At 52.8% G+C, this 20,132-nt stretch overlaps 1 protein-coding gene across 1 annotated transcript; it reads right to left on the bottom strand.

Annotated features, from left to right (window-relative positions):
* Positions 1 to 1,268: 1,268 nt before the first annotated feature.
* Positions 1,269 to 19,341, bottom strand: TMEM63B (transmembrane protein 63B). Its single transcript, XM_009873618.1, has 23 exons — positions 19,165 to 19,341; positions 18,489 to 18,568; positions 16,618 to 16,656; positions 12,884 to 12,974; positions 12,038 to 12,075; positions 11,170 to 11,312; positions 10,862 to 10,913; positions 10,463 to 10,571; positions 9,889 to 9,959; positions 8,570 to 8,650; positions 8,325 to 8,448; positions 8,102 to 8,235; positions 7,821 to 7,958; positions 7,407 to 7,560; positions 7,033 to 7,139; positions 5,344 to 5,430; positions 3,900 to 3,965; positions 3,591 to 3,753; positions 3,322 to 3,427; positions 2,997 to 3,164; positions 2,741 to 2,856; positions 2,451 to 2,531; positions 1,269 to 1,433 (listed from the first exon to the last, which is right to left on the bottom strand). Exons 1-23 carry the CDS (start codon positions 19,339 to 19,341, stop codon positions 1,269 to 1,271), a joined length of 2,490 nt encoding a protein of 829 aa, XP_009871920.1.
* Between the last annotated feature and the right edge of the window lie 791 nt (positions 19,342 to 20,132).

Below are 20,132 nucleotides of genomic sequence, written 5' to 3'. Positions count from 1 at the left end.
GAAGGAAGACCCCCCCCCCCCCCCCCCCCCCCCAGGCTGAGCGATACTGGAAGAGTCTACACCCAGCCAGGGCAGGTGAAGGAAGCCAGCACAGCCCCATGAGGTTTTTGTGCTCCTGAAGATGATGGGCTTGTTTGGAGAGGGCTCCCAGGGGCTGCTCTCCCAGGAATTCCCTCCCACCTCAGCTCAGGGAAGGCAGCCCACAGGGCCCCGTAGCAACCAGGTAGCACTGACCCCACAGGGGGCCAAGGGCCTGCAGTCCAGGACCCTTTCTCCCCTCTCCTTAGCACCCCGGAGACCCTCAGCACAGCACACCTACCCCCAGGCCTGACCCTGCTGTGCAGACACAGGGCAGCAAAGGGGGTCATGGTACCATGCAGGAGTCAGGTTGATTTTTGATTGAAAGAGGAGTAAAATGTGCAAAAAACCGGCCATTTAAAATGATGTTGCAATCCCCTGCGCCTGTGTCCCTGAGGGAAGAGGGGACAGGACGTAGGGGAGAGGCTGCCTGCGCCTCCTCCTGCCCGAGAGAAATGCTCTCAGCTCACCCCTCACCCTGCGAGGGGCCACCCAGCTCACGCCAACCCCACGACCCTTGCCCAGGGGGATGCCAGCCCTGACCACTAGGCCAGGCTGTCAGAGACTTGCCTGTGGGGAGGGAAGTCTCTGCCATCCCTCCCCTTGCCTGGCTTGGCTCCTGGCATGTCGCATCGGGTGGAAGCTGCAAGGGGTTGAGGAAGGGCAGGCATGGGGAGAAGGTGCAACACAAGCCACCTTCTTCCCTTAGGTGGGGCTTCAATCCACTGAACTAAAGCTTTTCTCTTACCACCTTCTTGTAAATGTAATAAATTAGTGTTTCTCACCAGGAGGACAGGGGACAGAGGGGCTTGCTGAGAAGACCCCAAAGGTTCCCCTTGAACCTCTCCCCACAGAGCACCCAGCCTTCCTCATTCCTGCAGGTCCAGAGCAGCACCGCAGGGGTCACAGTTCCCCTCCTCCCCAGCCCTTGGGGTTTTGGGGTCCAGAGACGCATTAAAGAAGGTAGCTAGTAAAGAGCATGCCCGCCGAGCTGCTGGGCTGGTGCAGGGGTGGAGGGGCAGGGAGATGGAGAGCTGGCAGCAGGGCCCCTGCCCTCACTGAAGGCAGCAGCCCCGGGGGTCAGGCGGGTAAGGGCAGCAGCCAGCACCCTCGGGTGCCTCTCCTTGGGTCTCCGCGTGCACAGCCTGCCCCACTCCTTGGACTCCTTCCCCTCCCACCCTCTGAGATCCCTACTGGTGGATCTCATTCTCTATCAGGCTGTCCTCGCACGACTGGAAATCTGTGTCATTCATGCCATCTGCGTTGATGAGGTCCTCGTCCTGTGACCGCTGCTCCTCTGACTCCGTTGCTTCGCCCTCCGGCGAGGAGTCCTGCAGCACTTGGGCGATGTACTTCTGCCAGGGCCAGGTGAGGGGTGGGGAGAGAGCAGAAACATACATGAATCCAGGGGGCTTCTTGTGGCAGCAGAACACAATATGTGAAGCGCGATGCAAGAGGTTGAGCACAGGGATATGCTGGGAGAGGAAGGGTCCAGACTCCATGGGATGTACTGGGAGAGGGGGTAAAAGTGGGGCTGGCTTGGCCCTGCAACAGTGAACGTGCCAAACTCCAGCATCCTGGGACAGATAGCACCCCAGGGAGCCACAGCTGTGAGAGCACAGGGCTCCTCAGCATTTTGGAGCCCATGGAAGATTGTGCTCCCCTTTTTTTTTTGTCTTTTACCAGTTTGCATCCCTCTGATTCTGTGCCTGCCTCCTATGGGGAACCTCCTTTTGGAGAGATGCCACTGCCCTTACGTACGTGGAGACTGGGAAGGACCCTGGACTACATGCGCACACCCCAGCCCTGATCTCCTGTGGAAGCAGGAGGCTCTGCTTTACCCCATCTCTGCACGTGTACCCTGAACAGTGCTGCACAGGCCTCAACTAGAAAAATCCCATGGAAGGAAGCAGCTGGAATGAGCCAAGGAGAAGTTCAGAAAAGGCTCTGGGGGTTCAGACAATTGGGCAGGGGACAGGAGAGTCCCCAAAGCACTTTCATGGCCTTCAAGGCAATGCCCACAGAGACCCCTTTGCACTGGCACTAAGACCAATCCCACAGGTGACAGCTTTCGCTGGTGGGCAAAGCACACAAAGATGCAGAACAAGAAAGGTGACTGACCCGGCTGGATTCACTGTCCCAGCCGAGAGAGAGGCAGCATCTGAGAAGCAGCAGGAAAGGGTTATGTGTGTGTCACCCAGCTCAGGTGAGGGGCACAGCGCCCTACACTTGCCTCCCACCCTCACTGGGAGACTCTGGGTACTGCCTCAGAGAGGTGAGGAATAGGGTACTCTGACAGGGAGTTACCTCCCTCCCTTCCCAAACCCACGTAAGGAGCACACCAGAGCAATGAGGTGGAGACAGGAACTCACAGCTGATTTGGGAGCTGGCAGACTGGTGGCAGGTCTTCCATTCTGCCGGTTTTCTATGGTGTCCACCTCTGTGTGGTCAATCTGGAGAGGAAAGGAGAAATTGAGAGACTGCCAGGGCAACATGCTTGATGTCCCACCACAGGAGCAGCACACAGGTAGCAGCCTTGGAACTGTGCCCTCTGCAAAGCCTGGACTGAGAGACTCTGTTGGGGAACAGGCTAGGATACACCCCACCCTTAGTCCCTGCTGTTTTGCGGCTTCCTGCGCCTCAACCCAGCATTCCACCTCACCTTGTAGTTGTGAGCGCTGAGGTATTTGAAGTGCCCGAAGCAGACGTGACACAGGCAGATCACGATGGTGATCACAAGGACCACAAAGGTGAACATAGAAGTAGGGGCCAGGAACCCTGGGACAAAGCAAAACCAAAGTGGCAGCGTCAGAGGAACCCTGACTGTGCTCCGTGGCTGGGAGCTTCCATGACCACAGCCCAGCAAGGGATGTGGCTCTGTAGGAGGCCAGGGGCTGCCACCCCAGCCCAGGACTCACCTGTGCGCATGGTAGAGAAGAAGAGAAGCCAGAAGAGGCAGAGGATGGGAGCTGCCACCACCTGGTTCACAGCCCCTGAATGGATCTTCTTGTCCAGCTTGGCAGGCAGGTAAGCATAATACAGGTTGTAGCGGTCCACCAGATGCTTAAGCAGCATGTACATGAGTCCTGGGAGAAAGGGAGGGATGCCAGCAGAGCAGGGAATTAGCCTATTTCTCAGCACTTATGACTGATAGGGAATGTCTCTCCCACAAAACCCTTCTCGCCTCCCCTCCTTGAGGTCTCCCCAGCCTCTGACCCAGGGAGGTGGAGGGCTATCACTTACCAAAAGGGACGATGATGGGGCAGGTGATGCTGTATGTCATGACCACAGTGAAGACACACATCATCCAGGCATAAGCAGCCCCAAACTGGAACTCGTAGGCCTGGTGCTGCAAGAGGGAAGAGACATCTGTCAGCAAGACTCTGGGAGCTGAGCAGGAGTGTGCTGGACATGCAGCATCAGGCGAGCCCCATCAGGGTGGCGAAGGCTCATTGCAGCAATCCCATCCCCAGGTGGAAGTTACACCGCACTCCTCCAGCCTTGCTACATACTCGTTTGACGTTCCTTCGCTCCGCAGCTGAGCGGGCCAGGCAGAGGCGTATCATGTACATGAGCAAGCCGGGGATGCGCAGCAGGTCCATGGCGTTCCCGATAAAGGCAGAGGCGATGACATAGTTGACGAAGAAGGCCCCGTTGTCTGGCAGAAACACACACCTGGAGAAGCACACCAAGAGCAGGTTGCAGGAGGTGCTCTCCCCCTTTGCAGGGCAGGAGCTGGGAGCCCCAATAATACCTTTGGATGCCAACAAGAAGATCCCTCCCCTCACTGCAAAGAGAGCCTTTTGCCCAACTCCACTTACTCAAATCGCACGGCAGCTTCGGCGAGGAATTTTTTGTCAAACAGCCATCGGAAAAACACATCCAAGCTGTGGGGGATGGGGGCAAGAAGAAAAAGAGGAACAGTCAGAAGCAGTGATAGACACACATGCACAGCCAAATAAAATACATGGAAGCTGCTCTAGAGAGACCCAAAGCTCTGACCATAGACTCTTTTGTTCCCTCTTGGTATGTGTCACCAGCAATTATGCAAATCAGACACTTGGTATAACAGTGCAGCACCCAAAAAGGGATGCAAGCTTCCCATTCTCATGCGTGTTCTTCTCTCTTTCCCCTAATCCTACCAGTATTTTCCTCTCCCTCCTGGACACAATATCCATGCAAGGAACAGGTGACTGACTCTACATAAGAAACTGGTTCGGTACAAGATACCCCCCACAGAGATTTAAAAAAAAAAAAAAATCCCTTAGGAGAAAAAAAATCCCATTTTCCTCAATTCTGATTTTTTGATATAAAACCATCCAGACCTCTGGCACCTCAGACACTGGTGGAGTACAGAGCTCCAGAGGCAATAGCAGGAGAAATGAGTTGTCAGAAGGAAGTGTGGTCTGTTAATGTTATCTGGTCAAAATGCAAATCTTTTGAGAACATTCGCCTGACCAAGCTGTAAGGTTTTATGCAACAAGGCATTTTTAATCCCCACTGGGATGAAAGACTGTTCTTCTACCTTTATCAGAGGGTTTGTTCATTCTCAGGAGCTGCTCTACTTCACCACTGAGGGGCTGTACCCTGAATTTAGTGGGGGTGTAGATCCATCACCCTACCATGTGTAAGTAACTCCCTATCACAATGAGGTCATCCCATCCCACTCCCAGCTCCAAGTGTTTTTTTTCCTCACACTGTTTCCCCGGCTTGGCCACTGTTCAGTGCTGGTAGCCTACGTTGAGGGCTGGCAGCTGATGCATTGCTGTTCGCCACAGGGCACTTCTATAACCCCTAGAGGAAGATTTGGGACTCACACACAAACAGACGAGCATTGTTGCTGGAGCCTACACATAACTGTCCCACCCAGCCACGCAGTGCAAACTACACTGTTCTGACTCAAATGGAGAATTCACTAGCTTTGTGCGAAACGTGGAGTGCGCACTAAGCACAGAGGTGGGGAGTGCCTCCTTCAGCAGCAGACTTCAAACAGACTTTTCACACGCATCCATCAACCGTGCCAATTTTTGCTGCGTTGCTTGTAAGGCCACAGCACATGTCAAGACATCAGTAAGACCATGCCAGTCAGGCATGGTCTGGCCTGGTTCCCCTGTCAGAACTAAATGTCACCTTCCTAAGGAGATGATGGCCAGGGCCCTTGTGTGGTGGGAGAGGGATGCAGTGTAGGAGAGCATTCAGGGGTGCATCTCAGCCCTCCCCACACTCCAGGTCTCTGCACTTGCTTTCCCTTCCCACCACCCCTACCTGCTCAAGCCCAGCGATGGCAGCAGCAAGACCATGAAGATAAGGAAGGTGTAACACTTGTGCATGGTCGTCCTGTTCTCTCCGGACCTGAGGGCAGAGAGAAAGCTGTTAAACCTTCACTGTCACCCTGCCAGTTCTAGGAGCAGTGCCCCCAACACTTTCTCATCACGAAGCACTTCCCCATGCCTAATCTGAATCTCACCCTGGCCACTACTGGTGCATAAACATGCCCCCTTTCCCTTCAGTGTGTTAGGTCTGTTCCTGAGTCCTAGTTCCTCCCACCTTGTCTCACAGGCCCTTCCAGTCCCTGTATCTTTAAAGGAGCCTTGGCAATTGATTTTCTTGCCCTGAAATCCTCAGAGCTGGTGACATCATCTCCACCAGTCTTTGCAACCTAGAGCAGAAAACAAAGCTTGGGCTGCTCGTCCTGTAGGGAAGATGCCTCACAAACAGCATGTTTTTAGTGCTCTGCACTTCAAATACCTTCCCTATGACCAGAGGCCACTGGAGCTAAGGTGACTTACACACAGGTACAGGCATACCACCCCTGCCCATTCACCTGAGACTTCCCTCACTAATAGCTTTTTCACACAGTGACCAGCCCCAACTCATCACAGCTTTCTTCTTGTAGACCTACATCAAGCTCTGCTCAGACAACCATGCTGCACAATAGTTAAGGATTGGCCGAACAACTGTCCACAGCAGATCCCAGGTGTCTAAGAGGTGCAACATAACACCATGCTTGAAGCAGAAGACAGAAGTTCAAGCAGAAGGACCCAGTCAGAAGCTTTACTCTAGAGAACTGCTAGTGTGGAAGGAAAGGTGGGAGAGGGGTGTAAATGACTGATAGTGCTAAACGGAAATTGTATGTCTCAGACAGCCTTGGTGTAAGATAAGTAAGAGCCTTGCAAAAGCAGAGGTCTTGCCTCAGCCCCATCTCTGCAGGCAATCAACCCACAAACGACCTATTGTCTCATGTTTGGCAAAACAGATATAATGGGTGACACCCATGCATACGCTAATGAAGATTATCTCAGACATGCATCTCATGAAGTGAACATACATCCCATCAAGTCCCTTTCTTCTCCCAATATGTATGATGCCTGAGTGTGTAGGCCCACCTAGGGGAGGGTACCAAGGAAAGTGTGTATAAATTTAGGAGCAGCAAGGATAATGAGGAAGAAGACGATGGATGCACTCTTGAAGCCTCGTTGGCAAGACTGACACAGGAACCTGGATCAGTGATTTCTCTCTCTACTTCTCTTTTTTTGTTTTTTCCCCTTTCTCTTATTAAGTAACACAAGGCTTATCATACTGCTTGCCTAATTTATACTTAGCTTTTCTTTCTTATTATCATTAACACAAGGCATACCATAGGGCTTGCTGTAGTTTGTGGTATACCTAGTCTTTTCTTGGTTATCATTAAGTGATATTCTACAACTTGCCCTAATGTGTCATGTACTTAACCAATTACTGTGAGTTCAATTTACACACTCTGGAAAATTAATAAATGTTTGCGTATGAACCCCGAGACTTGTCTCACCGTTATCCACTCTGCTGAGGATTTACAAATCTTAGAGTCCCTTGTCTGCCCCTTCTGAGAGGGATGCGACGTTTACACCAGTGACAAATATCCAGTGGCCAGGCAGCACGCTGGTATGACTAAGAGCAGGCGTCGGCTGTCCTTACCTGGTCCAGTGCGCTTCGAAGAAGGCAGAGTAATACACGATGGTGGGCAACAGAGCAGAGAAGCACCACAGCAACAGGGTGGGGAAGAACTGGGTGATGATGGGGTTCTGCAATGAGGCAGAGAAGAAATGTCATGGTAAATGGCACAGCAGCTCTTGTGCCAGTCACGGGTACAGCTCCTTTGGCTGATGCTGAATTCCCAGCACCGTGACTGCCTCCGCACCCAGGCCAGGCTCAGCACCTCCCTCGTGGTTAGGCTAACAGGACCTGGGGAACGCTGACAGTTTCTCCCTACCCCCTGCCTTGCAGGGGCTCTTGTGCCTCAGGGTGGTTCCCGTGCTACCCCATCCTGCCTCTGTCTCTGAAGGCCTTACATTGAGGTACTCCACAGGCTTGGTGACGTTGAACTTGTCCATAGTGGTGATGATGATAGCAGGGGTGGTGAGGAAGAAGAGGAGGATGAAGAGGACCACATTGATCACAAGGCAGCGGATCCACCAGATGAAGCCCCGGATGGAGAGGTGTTCCCTGGGAGAGGGGAAGGAAGGCATCAGGGTGGCTGCACGGGGAAGGGCAAGTCTGGGGCCTCATGTGCACATCGCAGTCCAGCCTGCATGAACAGCACCTGGGACGCTAGCCCAAGGCTTTCCCCCTCCAGGTCACATCAGACTTCTAGTTCAGACAGGCTGGGCTTCAGCAAGAACAACTCATTCAGCTACCAGAGAAGCAGATGGAGAGGGAGACAGGTTCCATTGGCAGGGCCGGCTGAACCCCACAATGTTGCTCACCAGTAGATGTTCTGTGGGTCAGGGGCATAGCTGACAGTCCAGTTGGAGACGTGGAGGGACTCGCTGCAGGAGGAGGCCCTGGGCTCCCCACGGCATGCACAGCCCTGGCACTTACAAGCATTGAAATCTTTGAGGATTCTGGAGAAGAAGAGAAAGATTGATGCCGACACAGGCGGCTGGCAGGAACAAACTGAGGGGATGACTTAGGGCCAGCATTCCTCTGAGTTAAGGCAAGAGCTGGGACAGGTCACTTTCCTGAGGACAGGACCTTTTGCACTCACATTGCTGTGATGGTCTCATTGTGGAAGGTGACAAAGGCCATCCCCAGAGGCTTTTCATTCACCTTCTCCTTCTCCCGCTTGTAGTCATCCTTGAGCTTCTCTTCCAGCTTGGTATAGTACTCAATGGCCTCCACCTGGGCAAGGGGAGAGGAGTCAGAGCAGGGACCTAGGGACCGAAGACCCCACAGGCCCCACTGCCCAAAACCTTCAGCTCTTGTCCCACCTCCTCACAGCCCCTGATGACACAGCAGCACAGGTGGCCGCAGGGCTTGGGATTAATCATGGATGGGGTGTTCTCCTTGCTCTGCAGATTAGTGAAGTAGATTCGCCCACGCTCGGCTTTCTTCCTGAAACAGCAGAGCAGAAAAGAAGGAAGGAAAGAAAGAGGGTGTCTCAGAAAAGCTCCTGTGGCACCAGACTCGAGGGAGAGCCTGTGGCATCGGCCTTCCCTCCCGAACCAGGGGTTACCTCTCCGCGTCAAGGAACATCAGGCGGGCTACGTCATAGCAGGGACGGGCCTCCAGGACGGTGCAGTTGGCATAGGCCTCCCTGTGGATGGGAAGGACCAGCTCGTCACACTCAGCACCAAAGCCTGTACCCTCAAGCAAACTGCACGTGTCCAGGACTTCTCTCCCATCCGGTGGGTCACAACACATAGCAAGAGCTCACTGGGGGCAGCAGGGGAGCAGGAGAAGCAACAGGGGGCAAATGCTACATCCTCCAGGCTCTGGCATGAGAAGCCTTTTTAGACTTCAGTCATGTAGCAGCAAGGAACCTCTCTGACTCCACACACCCTCCCTGCTTTTGTGGGTCACAGGGGTTGGGGTCAGAATGAGGCAGAAGGGTTCCCAAAGCGTGTAAAGCATTTCTCCTCTCCCCATTGTGCTCCTCTAAATGTGGCCCTGACACTGTGTTCACTGAGGTCCTGATGGAAGAGGAATTCAATTTTTTTGTTAAAAAGAAAAATATACTTTTCTACAAAGACTATGATCAGGGCAGAAGCTGCAGCACAACATCCCATAGTCACTGCTTGAGCGCCTCCTGCCTGCATCACATCTCTGAACCTGACAACATCTCGGCACATGCCCTGTCCAGTCCTTACCACACTGACACCCTATGGCTCTGCAAGAGATAGCTAGGCATATCCTAAGGCACAAAAATAAGGACACTGCACATTCAGATAAAAATTTGTGCAGAAAAATAACAGCGAGATGCCCAAAATAAAAGTATTCTTTTATTTTGATGAGCTTTCTGCTCTCAGTATGTTATTGCCGTTCCAGGTTAAGACTAGCACTACCCCAGTAAAACCAGGACAACGAAACTGATGAAGAGTCTGGAGAGTAAGTGTTATGAGGAGTGTCTGAGGGACTTAGGGTTCCTTAATGTGAAGAAAAGGAGGCTGAGGGGAGACCTTGTGGATCTCTACAACTACATGAAAGCAGGTTGTAGAGAGGTGGGTGTTGGTTTTTCCTCACAAATTATGACCAGGACAAAAGGAAATGGCCTCAAGTTATGCCAGGGGAGGTTTAGGGTTAGATATTAGAAAAAACTTCTACACTGAAAGGGTTTTCAAAGACTGGAACAGGCTGCCCAGGGAAGTGGCTGAATCACCAAATCACCATCCTTGGGTGTGTTTAGAAGCTCTCTAGATACAGTGTTCAGGGACATGGTTTAGAAGTGGGCCTGGTAGAGTTAGGTAATGGTTGGACTTGATGATCTTCCAACTATAATGATTCTGTGAACCCTGTTACAGAACAGCCTTTAATTAGGGACACAGTGAAACTCACTCAAAATGCTTCTTGATCTTCTCTGGCTCAGCATATTTTGAGATCCCGTTGATGAAGAGAGTTCGTTTAACCTGGAAGGAAAGACAAAAAAAAAAAAAAGGAGATGGCAGGTAGCCGTGGATGGTGCGAAAAACCAGACTGCAGCAAAACTCCCCCAAGGTCTGAGTCAGAAATGGGAAACAGCATCCCCATCGCTTCTAGTACCCAAGGCTTCCCTCTCCTGTGCTCCCACTAGCTGTTGGCATCCTGATGCGCTGCACATAGATGGGCTACAGGCTTACGCTGCAGCTGCTTGAAACAGGGTGCAAAAGCAGCTGGAGCAACCCCTGAGGAAGGCATGGAGTTCCCGCAACAAGTTCAGCCTGTGCATGCCTTCCTGTTTCCCCCCAAGCAGTTAGTACTGCTGTTCTGGAGGAGATCTGCCTTTGGCCAGGCAGAATAAAAGAACAGCCAAAACAAGACAGTCCCAAATTGCTGTGGGAAGTGGGGTGCTCAGCATTCTCTTCAGGGTCACCTGATTTGACAGAAGGGCATGGGAAAAATGTTCCTGAGAGAGTGGCCACATTCTGCTCACCAAGTCATCCTCTTTGTAGCGCATCTTGGAGGTGTGCCGGCGCATGCTGTACACCGTCAGCAGCAGGTACAGGAAGGCAAAAGATGTGTGCAGCCACAGTAAGTTATTTCTGTCACAAGGGAAACCACAAAGGTCAATGCAAGGTTGCCACTACAAACGTGTGTGTGGCTGGTCAGGCCCTGAAGGTGTTAGAGCCATGAGCAGCATGACTGCCACAGCACCCACATGCCCTAAAACCAACTTCCAGGAGCTCAGCCTGGAAATTGAAGCAGGGACAGCAGCCTCGCAGCGAAGGCAGAAATGCAACCTTCAAGGAGGTGAGGCTGTGCAGCAAGTGGATATTTACAAAATAATGCCCCAAGGGCCTCAATTATCCATCCCACCCATGCCCACACATACCCAGAATTCAGGTTAGCGATAGTTGTCCTCCCAAAGCTGTAGGCGTTGTTTTCTAGGGAGAAAGAGGCATGAAAGACAGGCATGTTCAGTTACAGAGTGGCACCGAGCAACACTTCGGTGGGCTACAGGAGGAATCTCACCTGCAGAACACCCCAAAACTCAAGCTGCCTGGGATGACCCTCTGGATGCACCATGCTCAAAGTGGAAGAGCAGTCAGTTTGTCTGTGTTAGTCCTGTCCTGCCCAGCAGTGCTCCCCGGGGTGTTGAAAGCACCTCCCCCAGCCCAGACAGAGGCTCCCAGCTCTCACCAAGCAGGTCCCCTGAGAAGTTCACAGGTAACACGATGCCCACGGAAAGCACACCCACGGCCACCAGCAACCCAATGATGTGCCTCTGGAAGGACAGGTAGTGAACTGCATCACCCCCGCACTTGTCCCGGATCTCATCATCCCTGTCGGGGAAAGAAAGGCCATCATGCAATCTTCCACATTCCTTCAAGTGCTGGAGAAAGGCACAGGGTCATGGCTGTGATCCTGTTTTGAGTCCACACAGCACCCCTGGTTCTGCTCTACAGAGCTGTGGCCAGGCCCTGGGGTAGGGAGCACAGCCCGGGCAGAAACCTGTCCGTGCAACGCTCAGCGCAGCCCCACTCGCCACACTCTGGCCCTCTGCCCCCCAGGACAGGCAGCTTCACACAGGCAAACCCCACCTCACACCCTTCTGGTGGGCTCTGCTGCTCCTGCTGAGATAGAAGATGGCTGACACTATTCCACAGAGCTCCGAAGCCAAGAAGTGCTTAGGAGATTACTCCTGAGCATCATCAGGCTGGGAGCGTCTTCCTGCAACCTTGTCTCCCCTTTGTACACATTCCTTGGACAGCAGTGTGCCTAGCAGGAGGCCCAGGGAGAGAAGCATCTCTGCAGAGCAGCAGACTGAGAAGGGATTGAGGCAGGAAAGGCCTGGACTGGGTATTCTGCTCCATCACAGACTTATTGTGTGACCTTAGTTTTGGCTTTAGGACTCCTCACTAGTCCCGTAGTTGCTTGTCCTCTCCAGAGTACACACTTCGCTTGTGCTCTTCAGAGAGCAGCATGTCCCAATGCCCTGAACTGCCTCTCCTTCTTCTCCGTACGGGTCCCTTTTGTGGGTCCCCTGTGCAGGTCCTAGGGCACTTACTTTATCCTGAAGATGGCCGTCAGCCAGGAGCAGAAACCCTGTGCAGAAAGAAGACAGGAGGGTCTTGCATCAATTCTGTGTCCCCTTATCCCTGCTTCCTCCTTCAAAGCCTCAAGGGATCAGGCTGGTGTCCTTGTACGTCCCCCAACTTGGCCCAGGGTGGGACAGACCATGAGCACCCAGACGTACAGAGCCACGGATGGGCAAAGGTGAAGGATATGACAGTGCCACTCCATGGGCACACACAGACTGGTCTCTGGCATGTTGCTGTCCCCTGCCAACTGGCAGCTCAACCTCCCAAGATACCCATGGGCTCCCGGCTAGCATGTAAGCTCTCCACAGCCTAGAGACATCCAGAAAAGTATTGGTACTTTAGCCACCATCCTGGACAAGAGGAGCTCTGCAGGGATTGGGAAGGCAGGCTGGGCCAAGACAGTGCTCCTCAAAGGACACCGCGGAGAGAAATATTTCCTGTGAGCTTCGCCACTCATCCGTCACACCCTGTTATCCTACTGAACTGTGCCTCCCCTTCAGAGAGCAGAACAGCAGCTGAGGAAGATAGCAGTGTGAGGAGGAGCTGGCAAGTAATGTTTGTAATAGTGAGACATGTTGGACAGATGTCTGATAGAGCCATAGGGATGTATACAGCCTACTTATTTAAGCACACATCTAGAAGTCATGTAGTTATGCCTTCCTGAGCTCTACACCACACACATACTACAAGGTGTGAGACCTAAGGCCTAGGGATGGGCAAACAGTGTTTCTTATGGAAACCTCTTGGTTTAGACAAGCTGTGGGCTCCTGTCCACTCAAAAGGCAAGGTGTTTGACTCTTGCTGGTACTCACATTGTCCCTCTGGTCGAAGTCCACAGAGCTGGATACAGAGGTGAGGCGCTCATAGCGGTCATGGTTGTCGGAGTGCAGGGCAGAGGCTACACTAAAATGACAAGCAGGAGGCGAGGGAGAAAGTTAGAAGATGCGACGAGGTAGCCTGGCCAGGAACCAAGAGCACCCAGATCATCAGAGGTTAATTCACATCTGTTTGCCCAAGGTGAGGTGAAAAGAGGCAAGATCAGAAAGCAGAGGTAGCAGTAAGTAGAGATCCCTCCTTAGACAGCACCCTGAGCCCGGCAGCCCCCATGGGCTTGGTCGCAGATGCTACTCACTCAGCACCTTCCGAGAGGCACTTGGGTTATGCAGCAGCCTCTGTGAGAAGGGGGCTGCCTGCGACTGCCAGGGAGGAGAGATGAGGTCTGTTTACCACAGGGTTTAGACAGAGGAGCGTGGGTGGAAACCAGAGGGTGCTGTGCTCCACTGAGGCGCTGGCAGCAGCCAACCTGGAGGGTCTCACTTGCCTCAGAGAAGAGGAAGGCTAGGAGTCTGGTGGCCTGAATCCTACTAGAACAGTTCTCCCCACCCTTAGTGCTTCAGCACAGGGAAACCCAGGAGGAAGAACACACATGAGCCCCAGCGGCTGTGCTGCCTGCAGCCAGGCTCAGCGCAACCTGCTCCATAGCCTCGGCTGGGCCTCCTGCCTGGAAATCTCTCCAGCATGAGCAGGGCAGATAGCTAGAAGTAACTGACTGCAGGCTAAAGGACAGGAAAGCAAGAGAGGTGAATATCCCAGACCACTTTACTCCAGGCACAGGCAGGGACCTAGATTAAGAACCTGCAGCAGAAGCAGCCAAGGCAGACGATAGCCTCCACTACAATTGGAGGCAGAGGGCAGCTAGCAAAGAGACAAGAAAATGGTCCAGAGACCTAAATTAAGTAGCACTTGCAAGATGACAGCAGCAGGCTGAGACCTTGAAAGTGCAAGAAGAGATATGGTTGATCTGAAGGCTAGAAGAAAGGGAAGAAAAAAAACCCAGATGAAAACATGGTCTCCTCATAACGAGTACAGGCTCAGGGAAGATCAGATGAACAAGAACACGGAGAAACAGCTGAGAGATGAGTGCTACTGATGAGATGGATGACACTATAGGAAGGAGAACAAGCAAAGACCCTTATGACCCTGCTGAAGGAAAGAGGATGGGACACATGGCCTCCTCAGAGCAGAGCAGCACCTGCTTGAGTCCCTAGCTGGAAGTAACAGAGAGAAGGGAAAGGAGATTAGCTCAACGTCATGGGACTACAGCAGTGCAGACCAGGCAGTGGTATGCAGCCTTGCAACTGCTCAGCCCAACACCCTACTCTCCTGGAGGACCTGAGCAAGCTTCAATCAAGGTCTCAGACCTTCAGCCCTTTAAAATCCCAGAGGCTTGGAAGCTGGGTGCAGAAAGCGAGGGTGAATTTCTGCTGTCTGCAGCACCGAGGAGAGCCTGGCACGATGATGTGGTGTGCTTTTGGCTCCTCAGTACTGGAATACCAGAGGGCAGACCAGCAGCAGCACTGGAGGGAACAACTGAGAAGAGTGCCGTGCTACCAGATGACCAGGCTAACTCAGCTCCAGGTTGATGCAGAGAGGACAATCAGGATGACCAGCAGCACTGAGAAGACAGAGGAGGTCAAACTTTGTCAAAGATGGGAAGCTGAAGAGGGAGCTCCAACAGTACCTGCACCAGGCTGGAGCCTTTTTAAAGCAAAGTACTAACAAAGCAAGTGGGTGGCGACAAAGTTGCCATAAACCACAAGAAGATTAAGGCAGGACCCTGCCCACTGTCCCAGTTTGGTGTTGGCCCTGCCGGAGTAGGAGAAGGATGGGCTCCAAGGCATGGCTAACCTTGGGCCAAGGGGATCGCAGGCTCTGGGAGGAGAGGCCAGGCATGCTGTGAAAAGGGCTTGCTGTGCTGCAAGGCAGGACGTGACTGCGTGGGTGACCAGCCTGCTGCTCTTACACATTGAGGTGTGGGTAGGTTGCCATGACCTCCCAGCATAGATCAAGTCACCAATTAAGAGTGCTGATGGCTCTCTTGCCAAGCCCTGGCAAGAGGCAGGATGAAGGCACTGGCCAGTTTTCAGGTAAAGCGACATGTCAGAGGAGGATGCCCTCCCACACCAAGAGCAAAGTTGCACATTCAAGGGCTGGGAGCACCAGGTGGCATACATGTGTCCCTAACCCACCACCTGCTGCTGTACCCCAGCACAGATAACAGTTGGGATGGGAAGGTGCCACCAGCCTTGGAGGAGCACAGCGAGGATGATGTTTCCTCACTGAGCTCCACATGCTTTTGGAAGTTTCTGGCTACCGATACTGTCCCAGCTCAAGCAGCAGGTTTGAGGTAGGGTGGTGGGAGAGGGAGATGTCAGCAGAGAGCTCCAGCAAGCTCAGATGAAGAATGGAAGCAGGAAGAAGCAGTCTCCATAGAGAGACAAGCACTTATGAGGATAGCTGAGGTGGCTCCCCCGAAAAGCCTCAGAGCATGATGGCCCTGCTATCTCTGCCTTACTCCCCCTGCTAGGCGTTAGCAGTGAAGTTCTCAGACACACACCTGAAGCAGAGCCAACCATTAGTGAAGCACTCAAGCAAAAGTGAGGGGGCCCTTCTGTGCCATGTACCACAGCTACCACCACCTCTGTTTTCAAAGTGCCTACTGCTCTGCTCCTTTGGGGGCAAGGAGCAGCTATCAAAAATCAGAGCATCCCTGAATTTTCTTCTCAAGGCAATAGCAGTGACAGACCCCTCCTTTACAAGTGATGGGGTACAATAAGTGAGCTGCACCTTGATGCCTCGGCCTCATGCACATGCCAGGCTGGCTGGAGTGACCATCACAGGCTCTACACCTACAGCAGATTGTCTCCTCTGCTATGTGTACCACCCAGCCAGTTGGCAGGACATAGAGGATGCTCTTTTCTTAGGAATAAAAGCAGCAAGGAAGAGGAAAGAGCAGAACTAGAGGGCAGGATCCATGGCAGTGCTTAATGGGCAGCGCCAGACCAAGGTATTGGAGGATGCTCTTGGCAACAATAAGGCAGGAAATTTGCTTCTGCAGGGAGAGAGAGAAAGGACAAAGGTGTTGTCTTGCTGGATGTGCTGCTAACCAGGGGTAGGTGGCGAGAGACAACAGCCAACTCTTGCCCTGGTTCCAGCAGCCTCCTGGGGCGAAGAAAAAGAGAGGTCTTGCAACTACCTGCTACATCCTCTCTGTGCATCCACCTGCCCTTGCAGCTGCTGCAAGAGCAACCCTCATGGCACCTTGGCATGAAAGCAACTAGGCAAAGAAGGCCCCCTGCACCTGAGTGAGCTGAGTGTGATGTGGCCTCAGGCAGCCAGGTTTATTTTCTCCATGGTAAGGCACAACAGCTGGACACAGGCAGAGCATGTGATGTGGCACCTTCCACCTCATCTGGGACTGGGAGCTCCTCAGCATTGCTGCCCTTCTGCCCTTGGGGAGTGTTTAAGGGCTACTAGGGAAAAATCAGGGTGCATCCAGCTGTGGTAGTGGCTGACACAAAGGGGCGGGAAAGAGAAGAGAGGAGTATAAATCCACTGAGAGACACAAATCCAAGTCTAAACTTCCAGCCGCTTAGATTAGTTCAGAAGCAAGACACAAAACTATAAGAGAAAAGGAGAAAGAGAGAAAGAGAGAGAGTGCGAGCAAGAAAGAGAGAAGAAACGAGACCCTGAAAAAGCAACATACTATTCCCGCTCCTCTCGTTCCGTCTGCCAGCGTCGACGCCTGAGGGCACAGAAACACAAAAGGAGAGGTTACAACCACAGGATCGGGTGTTGGGTCTCCTCCATCGCAGGGAGATATGCACCCAACAAGGCTCCACACTGTCCTGAGGAAGAGAAATCTGCCAATGGTCAGGCTGGAGAAGACATTCCTTCCAGGGCCCAGTGCTGCCCCAAGCCACAATACCCAAGAGATCCCGCTGGCCCAGGGGCAGAGTGCTTTGTTGCCAACTAAAGGGAAGCTGGCTTTACTGGGAAGGCAGCCCGGCTCCATATCATGGGTGTCCCAGGGAGCTCCTGAGGGACAGGGACAGGCAGAACAGTCTGCTGGGGCTGCCCAGCTGCCATCTGAGCTCCCCTTCCATGCCTCTCTGCCCCACAGGCAGTCATCACGCATCCCATCCTCCTGAAATACTCATCCAACCCCTCAGATGGGATAGGCAGCAGTGGGTCCTCCCTTGGATTCTGGTCCTGGTGATCCCCAGCCGTGTTCTTCCTCTCCTTGCACTTACCAGCTCTCTCTTGCTAAATATCTGGCATCCCTCTGTCTTTCTGCCTACAGCCACTGCTCCCAGTCCCTTGCAACCGAGCTGCTTAAGCACTGCCTCCATGAAGGGCCAGTCCTCTCTCCCAATCGAAGACCAGAGCTGTGCAGGCCATGCAGCTACCAGACAGCACCTGGGTCCATACAGCTTAACCCCGAGGAGCTGCTGCCCTCTCCCCAGTGAGATCTCACGTAGCTATTCCCTCCTTCTCCTCGCTTTTCCCTCAAGGCCCTGGTGTTGCTGTTTTCCCCAGTCAGCCCAGGAAAGGAGAAGCAGAGAAGCCACAGGGACACAACTGCTTATCTAACACTGTCCAGGACCACTTACCTAAACCAGGAGTTCCTGGTTCAATGCTGGAAGAAAACAAGTCTTACTCTTTCCACTGTCATGCAGGCAGTGCTCAAGAGCAGCTTGCTTGAATCTGTATCCCAAAGGAACCAAAGAAGCTGGAGCTCAGTCCCATCCAAGCCTTTGGGCACAATGAGCTCGTGGAGCTAATCAAGGAGAAGAACCACCTACCACAGCCAGCTTTCAGAAGCCATGCTTTGCCTCCAGCACATGACAAGGTGCTATGGGCACAGTGAACCACCCCTGGAGAGAGGCGGACAACCCTCTAGGTTGATCAAGGTGAGTTCCTTGTTCTGCACTGTAAGAAAATAATTGTTGTCCTTCCTGCTGCTGACAGCAAAAATGAGAACAGCATCTCACTCTGCTATGGAGCTGCCATCTCCAGTGGGCCCCAGCTTTTGTCAATGACACTGCAGCCCACTAATGCATTGGGCAGGAAGGATGCATACCCAGACTGACTCATCAGCATTTGGAATGAGAGCTAAACTTGTATTAGCACAGCAGTACTGCGCCTGGAAATGCAGCCTACTGCTTTCAAGTGCTCTTAAGGAGAACTGCATCCAGCAGAACCACAAAGACACCTTCAGAGGCTTAACAAAGCCTTCACTGTTGCAGCCCTCACCCTTCCTGTGACCTCTTTTCCTCTCTCCTCCCTCCATCTACTCTTCCTCTGCAAGGGCCCCTGCACATCTCTATCACTGTAGGGACCGTAAGTGACAGTGGAGCCAGTGGGAACCACTCTCTGCATTGGGAGAGGGATGCTGTAACAAAAAAGCTGGTAAGTGGGGATTTTTCCCATTCCTGGAACTCAGTGAATACAACTGGCGTGCTTGTCCCTCCTCCCCAGCTGCCTCTAACACATGCAAGGTGATTTATCCTTTCTGCCCCACAGCAAAGAAGGGTATCTCTCATGTCTTGCTTTCCTGCCCCCTCTCACACTTACCTGTCAGCATCAGTCACCAGTGCCAGGCGTCCGTAGTCCCAAGCAACTTTACGCAAAATTGAAAAGACAAACAACAGTGCCTGGAAAAGAGCAAAGGAAGAGCTGTGAGATGAGGTTCTGTCCTCATCCTCTGTGTGCAGAGCCACAGGAATAAGGAGGGTAGGAGGGGACAGAACTGCTCAGCTAACAGCATGCTGAGCCCACAGGACAATACAACTTCCCCAGGGCTCTTAAAATCAGACTAATCTGGATGGCTGGGGGAGGCAGAGGTCCAAGATGCAACACACAATAGCTAAGTTAGCCACACGATCTAAAGGCCCTCAGGTCCCAAGGAGGTGAGATTATGGCTACAGCATCTGTGGTCCTGTAGTTCCTAAGAAGGAACAAGCAAAGCCTTTGGTTGGGTAAAGCTGCAGAGACTTCAGGCCATAAGCAGGAGTTTTGGGATGCAGGATTGATCTCACCCATATCCTTAGAAAAATTGGCAACCCCCTTCCATGGGCTCAGTGCGACTGTATTGGAGTTAAGTGGCTAAGCCCACAGTGGCTAAGGGACATGATTAGGGCCACAAACTCAGCCAGTAGCAAAGTCCAGGATGGTACCTGAGGCGTTCTAACCACAGGCCTACTTTCATGGCCTGAGGAGAAGGTGCTGAAGCAACACTAGGAAGACTTACGAGAAAGCACATAAAGTCAAGGGCTAGGACGGTGGGCACCCCACCGAAGGGCAGCCCCTGCAGCACAGTGCTGCGGATACGGGCACTGTAGCAGTAGTCCTTGGTGCTGTTGTTACATGTGGACGTTTTGCAGGCAGCCCCTGCTGAGCCCAGGGTGGCGATCACGTAGGGAAGCATCTCTACAGCTTCATCGTCTTCCCTGGGGAAAGGAGAGAAAAGCCTGGTTAGACACACACCAGCTGGATGATGGCGTAGCCCTGCTGGAGTTAGGAGCCAACTTCAGCTGCTATCTCAGGCTCCTCTGTGCTACAGGATTTCCCTGGGAACCAGTGTCCAGGGACAAGATCATATGGAGAAGCCTGCTGAGTTTGGGGTGTGCCAGAAAAGCCCAGGTGCTTCAGTAGCTGTGGTCCCACTCGTGTCCTCGTTCCCCAACTCTCAAACCACTCAGGTGCACCTCTTTCTTATGGACTACTCCTCTTCCTGAGGACACCATGACTCAACCCCTTCCCCTCACCAGGGAGAGTGTTTCTGTACAGGAAAGAGCAAAAGGGTGGGGTGGTGGGGATATGAAATCATGTCTGGATGATGGAAACAAACTGCTATGGGACAGCTGCTGCATCATGATCCCACAATTTCCTTTGCCTGGCTTCGTGTCATTAGCTTTATTAGGCTGAATCACCACCCCCTGCTCACTGGGCCCTCAGCCCCCAGGGCACCCATCAGGGGCTGGTTACAACCCCTGCTTGTTTTCTTTCCTTCCTCTGACTTAGATGCATTCAGATGCAACCACAGAGTGCAGAGAGGAGGCTTAGGCTCTACTCTTTTGCTGGTCAAATATTTATTTCAGTGCCCTCCTCAAATTGCCACAGGACCCATAGCTGGGCTTGGGTCAGCAATTCTTGAATATGGGGAAATCTTCCTCCTGTGCAGAGCAGCTCCATGGAAAACACAGAGACCACGCAATG

This window comes from Apaloderma vittatum, unplaced genomic scaffold (assembly GCF_000703405.1).
Source record: "Apaloderma vittatum isolate BGI_N311 unplaced genomic scaffold, ASM70340v1 scaffold7980, whole genome shotgun sequence".
NCBI lineage: Eukaryota > Metazoa > Chordata > Aves > Trogoniformes > Trogonidae > Apaloderma > Apaloderma vittatum.
The sequence above is the reverse complement of the archived record's forward strand: the minus strand, read 5'-3'. Positions and strand labels throughout refer to the sequence as shown.